The sequence below is a fragment of the Heterodontus francisci genome, chromosome 11, assembly GCF_036365525.1.
Source record: "Heterodontus francisci isolate sHetFra1 chromosome 11, sHetFra1.hap1, whole genome shotgun sequence".
NCBI lineage: Eukaryota > Metazoa > Chordata > Chondrichthyes > Heterodontiformes > Heterodontidae > Heterodontus > Heterodontus francisci.
This window is the reverse complement of record NC_090381.1, coordinates 58,232,156-58,246,438: the sequence shown is the minus strand read 5'-3', so window position 1 is coordinate 58,246,438 and position 14,283 is coordinate 58,232,156. Positions and strand designations below refer to the sequence as shown.

At 41.4% G+C, this 14,283-nt stretch overlaps 1 protein-coding gene across 1 annotated transcript in view; it reads left to right on the top strand.

The window, feature by feature from the left end:
* Positions 1-13,871, top strand: part of si (sucrase-isomaltase) — a 207,217-nt gene extending 193,346 nt beyond the window's left edge. Inside the window, exons 46-48 of the mRNA XM_068042180.1 lie at positions 639-688; positions 8,251-8,424; positions 13,565-13,871. Of these exons, the coding sequence (XP_067898281.1) occupies positions 639-688; positions 8,251-8,424; positions 13,565-13,642 (302 nt within the window). The 3' untranslated portion in view covers positions 13,643-13,871. The remainder of the gene's footprint in view (positions 1-638; positions 689-8,250; positions 8,425-13,564) is intronic.
* The last annotated feature ends 412 nt before the right edge of the window (positions 13,872-14,283 follow it).

Genomic DNA, 14,283 nt, shown 5'->3' with positions numbered 1-14,283 from the left:
CGCCCCTGAGTTTTCATCTGGTTGGTGGGGCCTCCTGTCCAATGTAAAATTCTAGCCAATACCTGATGCATTAGAGAATCATCTGTCATAATCATATGTGGCAATGGAATGAAGAGCATGTATTCTGTGGGAGATAATTATTTTTTCATTGACACAGTGTAGTTTGAGTCCAAGTGAAAATATAAATAAGCTCATAATGATATGTAATTGGTCAACATTTAATCAGATTTAGCAACAATGCACTCCATTCTACAAATCCTTTAAAGACAGGATTTGAATTCCAGGTTTTATTTTACTTCTGTAAGATGTGTCAGTATTTCCAGCTACTCCTTCACTGTGGAAAGTCATCATAACTCACTCATGGTTGTCATGCTCATGAGTAATGGGTCCTTCATGCTTGTGAGAAGGGCAGTAGCTCACTGTCATTGTTTAGATATAATCCACAGCATACCAGTGATGTATTATTGATGTTTCAGCCATGCCAAAGATCTTTATAACTTATGGGAACCTTTTTAACTCATAAAGAAAATAAGTGGTGCACTGTTATCAGTGCCACTTGCCATATATAATCCTCACAAATGGCTGAAGCTCCATTGATATTACTTTTATCAATATTTTATTTTAATTCTGCCTTGCAGATACAGTTGAAAGAAGTGAATACTTCCTAGCTGAATTTAGTGCTGCTAAGGTATGTGGTACCCTTTGCCTTTCACAATTCACAATTTTATTTAATGGACTGAAAAAGGAGTGAAATGTTTATACCACAGGAGTGTTTTGTTTTCACAAACCTACCCTCCAAGTAGAAAGCCCCGCCTACTGAAAGTACACGTTGGAAGCTGAAGCATGTGCCTTTCATGATTTTCTATCCATTAATTTCATTTAAAACTGCTTTAGAGGCATAATTTCATAAAATTATCACTCACATGTGTGGTTCTTTTCCTTCAGATCTTTTTCACATGGTAATCTGTTTGATGATGTTGCATCACCATAGGTGATCATGAAGAGTCATTATTGCACTTATTGACAGATATCATTCATATTCAGTAAATTAGTATTAGATGTCTGCTGAAAAGTAATGCTGCTCATGATTTCAAGATGGCATAACTTATTTGTTCTTTTATCTTGAAAAGATATGAGGCACAAAATCCCCTTAGATATTCTTTATAAGCACCCTCTCAGTGTTGATTAATCCTTTCTGTAAATAGCTGAATACCTGGCAGCTCAGTAACTCAGATCCTTTCAGGTGAAATCTAAGCTTATGATGTTAAGTCCTAGGGTTGTCTGCCATTGGAACTCGCCTCCAAGTGAGTACATTCATCAGTCTCTCTTAACATTTGTCATGCAGACGTAAAATATTCCAGATCATAGCAGCAAAGGAAAAGAACATTGTCCACCTACCCTCCTTCAATTACAAATTCAGTGTACCTCAGGCATCAGCTCATCCTGCTTTAACTGCCAATTTACCATGTTTAAAATGCAACTGCAACACACATGCCAAGCTGGATAACCAGTAAAAACCAACCAAAACCGTAAAAAACACTGACATAATCTTAAGAACATAATAAATAGGAGGTGTAGGCCATACAACCTTTCAAGCCTGCTCTGCCATTCAGTAAAATCATGGCTGATCTTTAACCTCAACTCCACTTTCCAGCACTATCCCCATATCCTTTGATTCCCTTAGTATCCAGAAATCTATCAATCTCAGCCTTGAATTTAGGAATGAGTGAACATCCACAGCCCTCTGAAGTAGAGAATTCCAAAGATTCATAACCTTCTGGATGAAGATGTTTCTCCATATCTCAGTCCTAAATGGCCAACCCCTTATCTTGAAACCCCAAGTGGCATACGAACATACAAACTTGGGGCAGGAGTAGACTATTCTGCCCCTCGAGCCTGCTCCGCCATTCTAAAAGATCATGGCTGAACTGTTTGTGAACACAACTCCAGTTTTCTGCGTACCCCCAATATCCTTTGACTCCCTTGTTTGTCAAGAATTTGTCTACCTCTGCCTTCAAAACATTCGATGACCCTGCCTCCACTGCTTTCCGTGGAAGAAAGTTCCACAGATTCATGACCCTCTGAGAGAAAAAAATGTCCCCATCTCTGTCATAAATGGGAGACCCTTTATTTTAAACGGTGCCCCCTAGTTTTAATCTCTTCCACAAGGGGAAGCATCCTTTCAACATCACCCTGTCAAGTTCCCTGAGGATCGTATATGTTTCAATAAGACTATCTCTCAACCTTCTAAACTCCAATGAATACAGATCCAACCTCTCCAACCTTTCCTCATAAGATAACCCTCTCTGGACTCTCCAGCCAAGGCAAACAGCCTCTCATCAACTACCCTGTCAAGTCCTCTAAGAATTTTATATGCTTCAGTGAAATCCCCTCTCATTCTTCTAAGCTCTGGAGAATATAGACCCATTCTACTCAATCTCTCCTCATAGGATAACCCTCTCATCCCAGGAATCAATCTAGTTAACCTTTGTTACATCACCTTCAAAGCAAGTATATTCTTTCTTGGGTAAGAAAACCAAAACTGTACACAGTACTCCAAGTATTGTCTCACCAAAACTCTATATAATTGCAGCAAGACTTTCTTACTCTTGTACTCCAACCTCCTTTCAAAAAGGGTTAACATACCATTTGCCTGCCTTATTGCTTGCTGTACCTGCATGTTAACTTTTTGTACGAGGACATCCAAGCCTCTCTCAATTCCAACATTTACCACTCTCTCACCTTTGAAAAAATATTCTTCTTTTCTATTCTTACCAAAGTGGGCACTTCTATATTTCTCCACATTATGCTTCATCTTCCACCTTCTTGCCCACTCATTTCACCTGTTTATATCCCTTTGCAGCCATTGTTTTACCCACCTGGCTTTGTATCAGCAGCAAACTTGGATCAGTTCTGAAGAAGGGTCTCTGACCTGAAACATTAACTCTGCTTCTCTTTGCACAGAAGCTGCCAGATCTGCTGAGTATTTTCAGCATTTCTTGTTTTTATTTCAGATTTCCAGCATCTGCAATATTTTACTTTTATTATATTGGATCTATTGCATTTGGTCCCCACATCTAAAGCATAGATTGTACATAGCTGAACCCCAAGCACTGATCCTTGTGGCACACCAATAGTTACAACCAACCAATCTGAATTTGACCTGTTTATTTCCACTCTCTGTTTTCTGTCCGTTAACCAAAAGCTGATGACACAAAATCAGCCCTGAATATAGCTCTATGATATATGCAGTTACACTGCAACCTTGACATAAATAAGCTGTAGGACCATCCAGAATTTTATCACTTAGAAAGCAAAAGATTGTAGCAAGAACTGCAGAGTTTTTTTTTCATTTCTTGTGGAAAAATTATGGGCTATTATAAATCTGATAAACGTTTAAACTTTTATTTATCAGTGTAACAGAAATGCTTTTCACCTACTGGGCCAAATTGACACTCCTGATTCCTTCCTCCCAGTTCATGCTACAATCTGCTGCCCTTTCCCTCGGTTTATGTTGTACTCTCATCTTTTCATGTGGACACTTTTGGAGTGTCTTTCTTCTTTGCTGCTCTGTCTCTTGCTCTACTTCCCATCTTGCTTCTCTAGGTGTTATTTTCCACCCTCACATATGCCTCTCCCTTCATTCCTGGCCATGTTGTAAAGCCACCTGTTCCCTTGCTCCCAACCTTATTGCTAGAGACACCTGTCTTCCTTCAGCCATTGGTGTGAGACTGTTTATCTCTTTCCCTTCATCAATGTACTGCCTGCCCACAATGCAGAAAATTTGCCTTAAATGAATGCCCATTGTTTACTTTGCAATCATGTTCTGAACTGTGGGTGCTTAATTTTCTCTAACTGCTTTTTTTCTCTGGTAACTGAATTGCTTTGCTGCCCGCTGCAGCACTGACATTTGTCCACAAATGTGAACAAGCAGACATTAACCTCAGAGCACAGACTTCTTCACATAAATTATGAACATTTGGAATGTATGCTGCTAGCCAGCTATAGAGTAGTACAAATTGAGGCCAGTTATACAATAGCCACTGGTCCAAAGTTTCCACTTCCCAGTGGGAGGAAGATGTATGGCAGTCTCTAGACAGAGAAATGAGAAAATTAAATTGTCAAGAATAGGGACATTTTCTGACAGGGCACTGGTTGACCAGAGAATACTTAACTGTTTCTGAATTTAAATAGAATCAATAGGTTACAACAGTAATGATACATTAGGGGTACTTTTAATCTAACAGGCAGATTCTGGAGTGGTCCCTGCAGATTGGAAGGTCGCAAATGTCACCCGACTATTTAAGAAGGGAGGGAGAGAGAAAACAGGGAATTACAGACCTGTTAGCCTTACATCAGTCATTGGGAAAATGCTGGAATCTATTCTAAAGGATGTGATAAATGGGCATTTGGATAATAATGATCTGATTGGGCAGTGTCAACATGAATTTATGAATGGGAAATCATATTTGATGAACCTGTTGGAGTTTTTTGAGTATGTTACTAACAGAATTGATAAAGGGGAGTCAGTGGACATGGTATACATGGATTTTCAAAAGGCCTTTGATAAAGTCCCCTACAGGAGGTTGGTTAGCAAAATTAAAGCACATAAGATAGGAGGTAATATACTGACATGGATTAAGGATTGGTTAACAGGCAGAAAACAGAGAGTAGGAATAAATGGGACATTCTCATGTTGGCAGGCTGTGACTAGTGGGGTACTGCAGTGATCAGTGCTTGGGCCCCAGCTGTTCACAATATATATCAATGATTTGGATGTGGGGACCAAATGTAGTATTTCCAAGTTCGCGGATAACATAAAGCTAGGTAGGAATGTGTGTTGTGAGGAAGATGCAAAGCGGCTTGAAAGGGATTTGGAAAGACTTAGTGAGTGAGCAAGAACATGGCAGATGGAATATAATGTGGAAAAATGTGAGGTTATCCACTTTGGTATGAGAAACAGATGTGCGGAGTATTTCTTAAACGGTAAGAGATTAGAAAGTGTAGATGAACAAAGGGACCTGGGTGTCATAGAGTCATACAGCACAGAAACGGGCCCTTCGGCCCATCATGTCTGTGCCGGCCATCAAGCACCTACCTATTCTAATCCCATTTTCCAGCACTTGGCCCATAGCTTTGTATTGTATGGCATTTCAAGTGCTCATCTAAATACTTCTTAAATGTTGCAATGGTTCCTGCCTCTAACACCTCTTCAGGCAGTGTGTTCCAGATTCCAACCACCCTCTCGGTGAAAGTTCTTTCCTCAAGTCCCCTCTAAACCTCCTGCCCCTTACCTTAAATCTATGCCCTCTGGTTATTGACACCTCCGCTAAGGGAAAACGTTTCTTCCTATCTAACCTATCAATGCCCCTCATAATTTTGTATACCTCAATCATATCTCACCTCTGCCTTCTCTGCTCTAAGGAAAATAACCCGAGCCTTTTCAGTCTCTCTTCATAGCTGAAATGCTCCAGCCCAGGCAACAACCTGGTGAATCTCCTCTGTACCCTCTCCAGTGCAATCACATCCTTCCTATATTGTGGTGCCCAGAACTGTACTTGTCAATAAGTCACGAAAAGCTAACATGCAGGTGCAGCAAACAATTAAGAAGGCTAATGGTGTGTTATCCTTTATCGCAAGAGGTTTTGAGTACAGGAGTAGTGAAGTCTTGCTTCAATTGTATAGAACCTTGGTTAGACTGCACCTAGAGTACTGTGTGCAATTTTGGTCCCCTTACCTTAGGAAGGATATTATTGCCATAGAGGGAGTGCAACAAAGGTTCACCAGACTTGTTCTCGGGATGGCGGGACTGTCCTATGAAGAGAGATTGGGGAAACTGGACCTGTATTCTTTAGAGTTTCGAAGAATGAGAGGTGATCTCATTGAAACTTACAAAATACTTAAAGGGATAGACAGGGTAGATGCAGGTAAGATGTTTCCCCTGGTTGGGGAGTCTAGAACCAGGGGACACAATTTCAAAATAAGGAGGATTGTGAATCTTTGGACTTCTCTACCCCAGAGGGCTGTGGTAGCTCAGTCATTGAGTATGTTTAAAGCAGAGATTGACAGATTTCTAAATACAAATGACATAAAGGGATATGATAGTGTGGGAAAAAGGCATCGAAGTGATGCATGATCGTGTTAAATGGCAGAGCAGGCTTGATGGGATAAATGGCCTACTCCTGCTCCTATGTTCCTATGTTCTTAAACCCATGGGATCGGGTGGAGCACCAATTTTACACCTTGTACAATATTATTCTCCATTGAATTCAAATGAAGACTAAAATCTAGTGGATGTTAAACAAAATAGCAACAACTTATATTTATATGGAGCCTTTAATGTAGCAAAACATCCCAAGTCACTTCACAGAAGCATAATCAAACAATACTTAATACTGAGCCACATAAGGCGATATAAGGCTGGATTTTATAAGCTCATCGCCAATCCTACGCAGGCTGCATGCCAAAGAGCCTCCGCGATCTCAAGTGCGGCAGCTCATTTAAATAGCCGGGGTGGGCCGCCCCCATCCACCCCCCCACCCTCCCCCCCCCCCGATCACGTGGAGGGGGCAGGCTGTTCAACCCCGGCAATGGCATCAGCTGCTTGTGCACAGGCGCTGACACCATTTTTAATGGGCTGTGAGCCCTACTGGCTTATTTAAATATTTGAAGATAGATTGAATTACATTAAATTAATGCATCTCTTTTGCCCCTCTCCCACCCCCCCCATAAAAATAAAATTAATTATTTGTCCTTTCTCCCCCCCAAAACACTTACCTTTACCCCCCAAACTGCACAAATTTTAAACGACAACCCTTCCCACCATCCCCTACACCCATGACGTTAATTTGACCTTGTACTCCCCTCCCGCACTGATGAACTTACCTCCTGCTGCCTCCCCACCAGTGTTATGCCTCGTTTCCCAAGACGGGGATCCGAAGGCATGGGAGTGCCGGCCAGCAGGCCAATGATCGTGGCAGGCCATCAAGAGGAGGCATAAGTATTTTTAAATTAATTAATTGAATTGATTTAAATATTCACATTGTGGTCCCGTCGTTCAGTGGCGGGGAGGCTGCCACTGTGCCTCACCGCTACCGGGAGGATCGGGTTGGGCTCTGCCAGTGTCGCAGTGTCAAGGTCCGTGGCGGGCCTCATCCAGGGCCATCTGCCATCTGCCATCTTCAGGCCCCCCCCCCCACCACAGATCCCAGCATCAAGGGCTCCTTAAAATCCAACCTATTAGACAGATGACCAAAAGCTTGATCAAAATGGTAGGCTTTAAGGAGCAACTTAAAAGAAGAAAGCGAGAGAGACAGAGAGGTTTAGGGTGGGAATTGCAGGCTTAGGGCCTAGGCAGCTGAAGGCATGGCTGTCAGTGGTAGTGTGATTAAAATTAGGGATGCACAAGAGGTCAGAACTGGAGAAGCGCCGAGATCTTGGAGGGTTGTAGGCCTGGAGGAGATAGGGAAGTCAAGGCCATGGAGCATTGCACACCATCTCATAAGTTTCCTGGCAGGCTGGTTAGATTAAAATTGCCCCCACTGTCACAGATGCTGCTGGTATGCCTTTTATAAAGTTTATCTTAATATTCAGTGGTAGGAAGGGCATAACATCCATAAGTACATAGATGCATTGAAATTACAGCATACAAAGCCATTTGGTTATCATGCCTATGCTGGTATTAATTTCTCAATGGGAGTTATGTACTCTCATCCCATTCCTATGCTCTTTACCTGTATTCTTTTATATTCTTTCATTTTAAATACTTGTCCAATTCCATTTTAAATGTTGTTAGAATGCAGCAGCCCCTTATTTTTAATTATTTACCTATAACAATATAGTATAAAAATTCAGGCAAATGCTGCAAGGTTTTGCTTCTGTACAGTATTTTGTTAGTAACAAACACGGTAGTGGAGATGGAGTTGCAACATTGTAGCCCTGATTTTCTGACCTGCAGTTACAAGGCTTTGCACTGGGAATGGAGTCACTCGAATGATTCCAATTATATTGTCATTGATGTGTGGAAATCAGTTCCCAATGTGTTGATTTTCTACTTGTGTCTTCCTTAGCTTTTTATTGGATTACAATTGCACTGTCCAATTCAGGAATATAATTCATTTTCTGGATTTATCTCGATGTTACATTGTGAGCCTTGGATGACTAATCTTTACCAACTTGTCGCTGCCATGTCAAAATATAATTTGTGATATAACATCTGATTATGTCTGTGATTTATTTGTTAAATTACAGAGCACCGTGCAAACTCATATATTGCACAACAGTAATAAGAGTACAGCAAATGAGCTGAAATTGGGATATCTCCAAGTCTGGGGAGTAGGGAACAATGAGCCTACAAATGTCACTGTAACTTATAACAACATAACAAATATCATCAGCAATTTTAACTACACATCTCAATCACAGGTAAGAAAATATAACTGCTGCAAGGATGCACAGGCTCACATTACAATTAAGGTTGCTCATATTTTAGTTGACTGCATGATATATTGAGAAATTATCCTTATTTATTTGTAAATATGCACATATGCATTCTTATATACTGGATAGAGTGCAAGAGAGCTGTTTGACCTCTACATTTATGAGTGGGCAATTTTAATGTTATGGTATGGTTAAAAAGAGAGTGTTTTACGATCAAGGCACCTTTTAAAAAGTAAACAGCTACAAAGATTTTTGGTGAATCTGAATATATATTGCTCTGTCCAACTAAAATGAAAAAATTGCAAATCTATGTGTAATTCATTTGGTCATTTAATATAAAAATTAATGTAAATTTTATGAGACTTCACTCCCAATGTTGGAGTCCTGGTTGACAGCAATACAGGACTGGGAGTCAAGCACGGTGATCACTGCACCTGATTGCAGTATTGCCAACTTTAAGCTTATTAATTTAAATGATGGTAAGATTGGGAATAGCATGTAGTTGGTATACTAATCTCTGTGCTCAATTTTCCAGTTCTTGTTCCCATCGCATGGTGCTCCACACTGGTGGTGGAGTCTCATAAAATTAACCATATTATCTGAGTGAGTGGATACCAACTTAGTTTGACAACATGATGGAGTTTGAATTAGCATATACAGTGTTTTTTATTCGTTCGTGGGATGCGTGCGTTGCTGGTTAAGCCAGCATTTATTGCCCACCCCTAATTGCCCTTGAGAAGGTGGTGGTGAGCTGCCTTCTTGAACTGCAGCATTTCTTGGGGTGTAGGTACAACAACAGCGCTGTTAGGAAGTTCCAGGATTTTGACCCAGCGACAGTGAAGGAACGGCAATATAGTTCCAAGTCAGGATGGTGTATGGCTTGGACGGGAACTTGCAGGTGGTAGTGTTCCCATGCATCTGCTGCCCTTATCCTTCCAGATGGTAGAGGTCATGGGTTTGGAAGGTGCTGTCGAAGAAGCCTTGGTGAGTTTCTGCAGTGCATCTTGTAGATGATACACACTGCTGTCACTGTTCATTGATGGTGAAGGGAGTGAATGTTGAAAGTGATAGATGGAGTGTCAATCAAGTGGGCTGCTTTGTCCTGAATGGTGTCGGGCTTCTTGAGTGTTGTTGGAGCTGCACCCATCCAGGCAAGCGGAGAGTATTCCATCACACTCCTTGTGCCTTGTAGATGGTGGATAGGCACTAGGGAGACAGGAAGTGAGTTACTCACTGCAGAATTCCAGCCTCTGACCTGCTCTCTGTTGGAGTGCCAAGGCGAGACACTGGTGTGGAAGAGGGAGAAATAAAATTATCAGGGCGGGAGGGGTGGGGGAGTGGGGAAAACAATATTTATTGGCTGTGGGGATGGTGGAAAGTGGTTGAAGGGCAAATGTGAGAAGGATGGGGGGGGGAAAGTTTGGGTCGGGAATAAAATAATATTCCTGAATATAGGGTAATGAAAAGACCATTGGGGTATTGGGAAAGGGCCTCTATCTTCTAATTATTTTTTAAAAGCAAATGAAATCTAATATCCCTTTAAAAATGTAAATTTTTGCTGAGGGCTTGAAGCCCTTTAAAAATGGCACCGGCGCCTGCGTGTTGGTGCCAGACGTCATTGCCGGGAACGTGGTGGCTGGCCCCTCTGTGTTATCGCGGCAAGCTGATAAAATTCAGCCCTATATTTCTTCTAATGTTTTTTTCAGCCTCCTTACAGATAACTTCAGTGAATCATTCACACTTCTTTCTTTTGGGCCTCCTTATCTCGAGAGACAATGGATACGCGCCTGGAGGTGGTCAGTGGTTTGTGAAGCAGCGCCTGGAGTGGCTATAAAGGCCAATTCTGGAGTAACAGGCTCTTCCACAGGTGCTGCAGAGAAATTTGTTTGTTGGGGCTGTTGCACAGTTGGCTCTCCCCTTGCGCCTCTGTCTTTTTTCCTGCCAACTACTAAGTCTCTTCGACTCGCCACAATTTAGCCCTGTCTTTATGGCTGCCCGCCAGCTCTGGCGAATGCTGGCAACTGACTCCCACGACTTGTGATCAATGTCACACGATTTCATGTCGCGTTTGCAGACGTCTTTATAACGGAGACATGGACGGCCGGTGGGTCTGATGCCAGTGGCGAGCTCGCTGTACAATGTGTCTTTGGGGATCCTGCCATCTTCCATGCGGCTCACATGGCCAAGCCATCTCAAGCGCCGTTGACTCAGTAGTGTGTATAAGCTGGGGATGTTGGCCGCTTCAAGGACTTCTGTGTTGGAGATATAGTCCTGCCACCTGATGCCAAGTATTCTCCGAAGGCAGCGAAGATGGAATGAATTGAGACGTCGCTCTTGGCTGGCATACGTTGTCCAGGCCTCGCTGCCGTAGAGCAAGGTACTGAGGACACAGGCCTGATACACTCGGACTTTTGTGTTCCGTGTCAGTGCGCCATTTTCCCACACTCTCTTGGCCAGTCTGAACATAGCAGTGGAAGCCTTACCCATGCGCTTGTTGATTTCTGCATCTAGAGACAGGTTACTGGTGATAGTTGAGCCTAGGTAGGTGAACTCTTGAACCACTTCCAGAGCGTGGTCGCCAATATTGATGGATGGAGCATTTCTGACATCCTGCCCCATGATGTTCGTTTTCTTGAGGCTGATGGTTAGGCCAAATTCATTGCAGGCAGACGCAAACCTGTCGATGAGACTCTGCAGGCATTCTTCAGTGTGAGATGTTAAAGCAGCATCGTCAGCAAAGAGGAGTTCTCTGATGAGGACTTTCCGTACTTTGGACTTCGCTCTTAGACGGGCAAGGTTGAACAACCTGCCCCCTGATCTTGTGTGGAGGAAAATTCCTTCTTCAGAGGATTTGAACGCATGTGAAAGCATTCACACTAGTACTTTGATATCATCAGCACCCATTTTTAAACAAATGAAACTCAAACCCTGACAGGATACATTAGAGGACAATAATCATAATTCTTTGTAATCATTTATTTTCAACAGTGCTCCTTACAGTAAAACTTCTTTATTTGATGTTTATCCGACTGACTTGTGTCTTAATCTTAAATGTTGGAAAGACAGGTAGCTGTAGAGTCAGCTACATCTCTTGTTATCCCAATTTCTGCACTGTATAATGTTTCAAACATCCTGTCTAGTGAGTGCTGGTATCTTATACTCACCCTCTGCAATGGATGGAAAGTCTGGGCAGCTCTGAAGTCAATAGACTTCAATAGAATAATTAGGCAACGTGTTACTGGGCGGCTGATCTGTTACTGACCATTTTGCACTGCCATTGAAGTTGACTTTTACCCTCATTATGTAGAGCTTCTCCTGATGTGACACCATGAAGTTCCACTTCACTGCTGTCATGAATAGGAAGAAAGTGCAGCCCAGGCGTCCAGTCCATTCTACACTGCTGCCAGGCACTCTCCAACCAACAGTTTAAAAATTCAAAACAGAATAACAAGGGCCAAGTAAGAGATACCCATAATTATACAGTACAATGTACTTTCCCTTTAAGCATTAGAGAAAGAAAATGGAGGTATAGCCTGTTAACTGGACATTCCAGATAAAATGAAGTCATCCCATTTATCAGATTATCCCCATTAAGCAAAACTCATTAGTATTGATTTAAATGCATTCAAAATCAATTATTCCTGGAAAATTCCCAATTTATATGAATGTTCCTATTATTCTTGTTCCTATTAACTAGCATTAAGTGGAATATAAGAATATAATGTTTCTGAATTAGTGTGAGACAGAAATTGACTTTTGAAACAGAAGACAGCAAAAGGAATATAATGAAGAAAAGTAGGAATCATTGAACTTGTATAATCTGATACAACACAGAATCTGTGTAAGTTAAAGACCCAAATGAGTTATATAAACTTTGATTTATAATGCTACCTATGGTCCTACAAATAAAAATATCAGGATCTAACACACTGTCTAATTATACAGAAATAGATGCTGACACAAGCAGTAATGTGATACAAAGTAAATCAGCTCCAACAGACAATAATTTTATTCTTCAGATGTGAGTCAATTATAATTTAGTTTGCACTTCTTCAAAATTCACCTGAATTTCATGCAATTATCAGTCAGCAAGATTGATATTCATTTTGGCACAGATGGTTGGCAAGCTGGGGTGGAGATGGGGGGGGTGGTGGCGGGTGTATCAAATCCAGAGAACCAAGGCTTAACTGAAATTAGGCATTAGCCTTTACAGCCTTCTGTTCACTGGTCAATGGCACCCTGACATTGTCCGAATTTCCAGGATCATGTGCATTCACAAATCACGTGGACATTCGTGCCATTTGCAGCACAGCAGGGATAGTCACTTGGAGCTGGGAAGAAACTAGCTGCTGAGCCTTGCTACAGTGTTAAAGAGCCAGGTGTGCCAGCCGAAGATTTTTTAAAAAGTATTTGTCATTCAATTATTCTGCAATTGACTGCTGGAGGTAAGTCAGCCTCTTAAATTAGTGTTGGCTCCAATCCCACAACAACGATGCCCCAACAAGCATGTATGCCTGCTTCACGCAGACGTGCACTATACCGGGGGCATCTGAGGTGCAAGTGGTAGGAATTTGGGCAAATGATGCCATGGTGCCAGTTTCACCTCTATTAGTGATAGTCCCAGCTGCCTAGATATCATTTTAGATGTGTTCAAAACATTGCGGATTTTCAGGGTCTGAATATGAAACATTCTGCCACATCAGGCTACCAATATCAAGTCTGTTGAGGTATTTCAAAGGGAAGTAGAAACTTGGGGAAGTAAAGATATTAGGAAATGTGAAAAGGCAAGAAATTGTGATTAATCCAATAGTGCTGCAACAACTAACTAAAATGGTGGAACATGCTCTATGGACCAATAGGCTACCTCTGTTCCTTTGTTGGGGAGTTCCTAAAGCCATTTCAACAAAGGTGGTCTTTTTTTAAATCACTATTATATTGAAAAATTGTTAAATCAAAAGAATGCTTGATATTTCTAGTGCTTGTTCTGCATTTGCTTATTTCCATTCCTTTATTGCTAAGACTTTAACGGGAGCAATTAAATAATTTGTCTGATTGCCACTCAAATATTTGGCAGTACACTTACAAGGGACATCTACTTTGTCTAATTCTCTTTTTTCATTTACAGGAACTCTTTGTTCAAATGACAGACAAGGCTTTCCACATCGATAAGCCACTAACAATTGTTTGGGAAACAGCCCCATGACTATCAATGAAATACGTCTGAATGAGAACTACAGTCATGTTAATAATCTTGGGGAAAATTTTATAATTACATTTTAATTAATGAAGTTTTGGAAGGAACTTATTCAAGAAAAATCCTAAACTGAATGCAATAATTAATAATTTGGTTTTAAATTTAATTTAAATAATTAGATTTTTAATGGATTTAAAGAAACTCTGTTCAAAGTCTTTGCTTATATTGCATTTTTGAAATAAAGGGCTCTTCATCACTGCTCAAATTACATTTTTTGCATTGTAGTACTGTTGTAACTATTGCTTGCATAATACATACAGTAGCTCACATTACCACAGTGAATCTGTCAGCATGGTTATGGATATTTCAGTAGTGTTACATGGGTAAATGTCATGGTGTTTTGTTGGTGATGGATGTGGGAGGGGGGATAGTTGGTCATGGGTGTTCAAGGGAATTCTGCTTACTCTTGGGAAGGATTAATGCCCTTGATCTACAGAAATAAATAGTGCAGTTATCGGGATGAATTTTATCAGCCCACTAGAGATGGGGCGGGGGGAGGGGTGTGGGGGGGGTGGGGGGTGTGCTAAAATAGAGAGGAAATTTAGAGGGTGGAGTGCCTGACACCTTCCCGACACCAGTCAATTTTGACA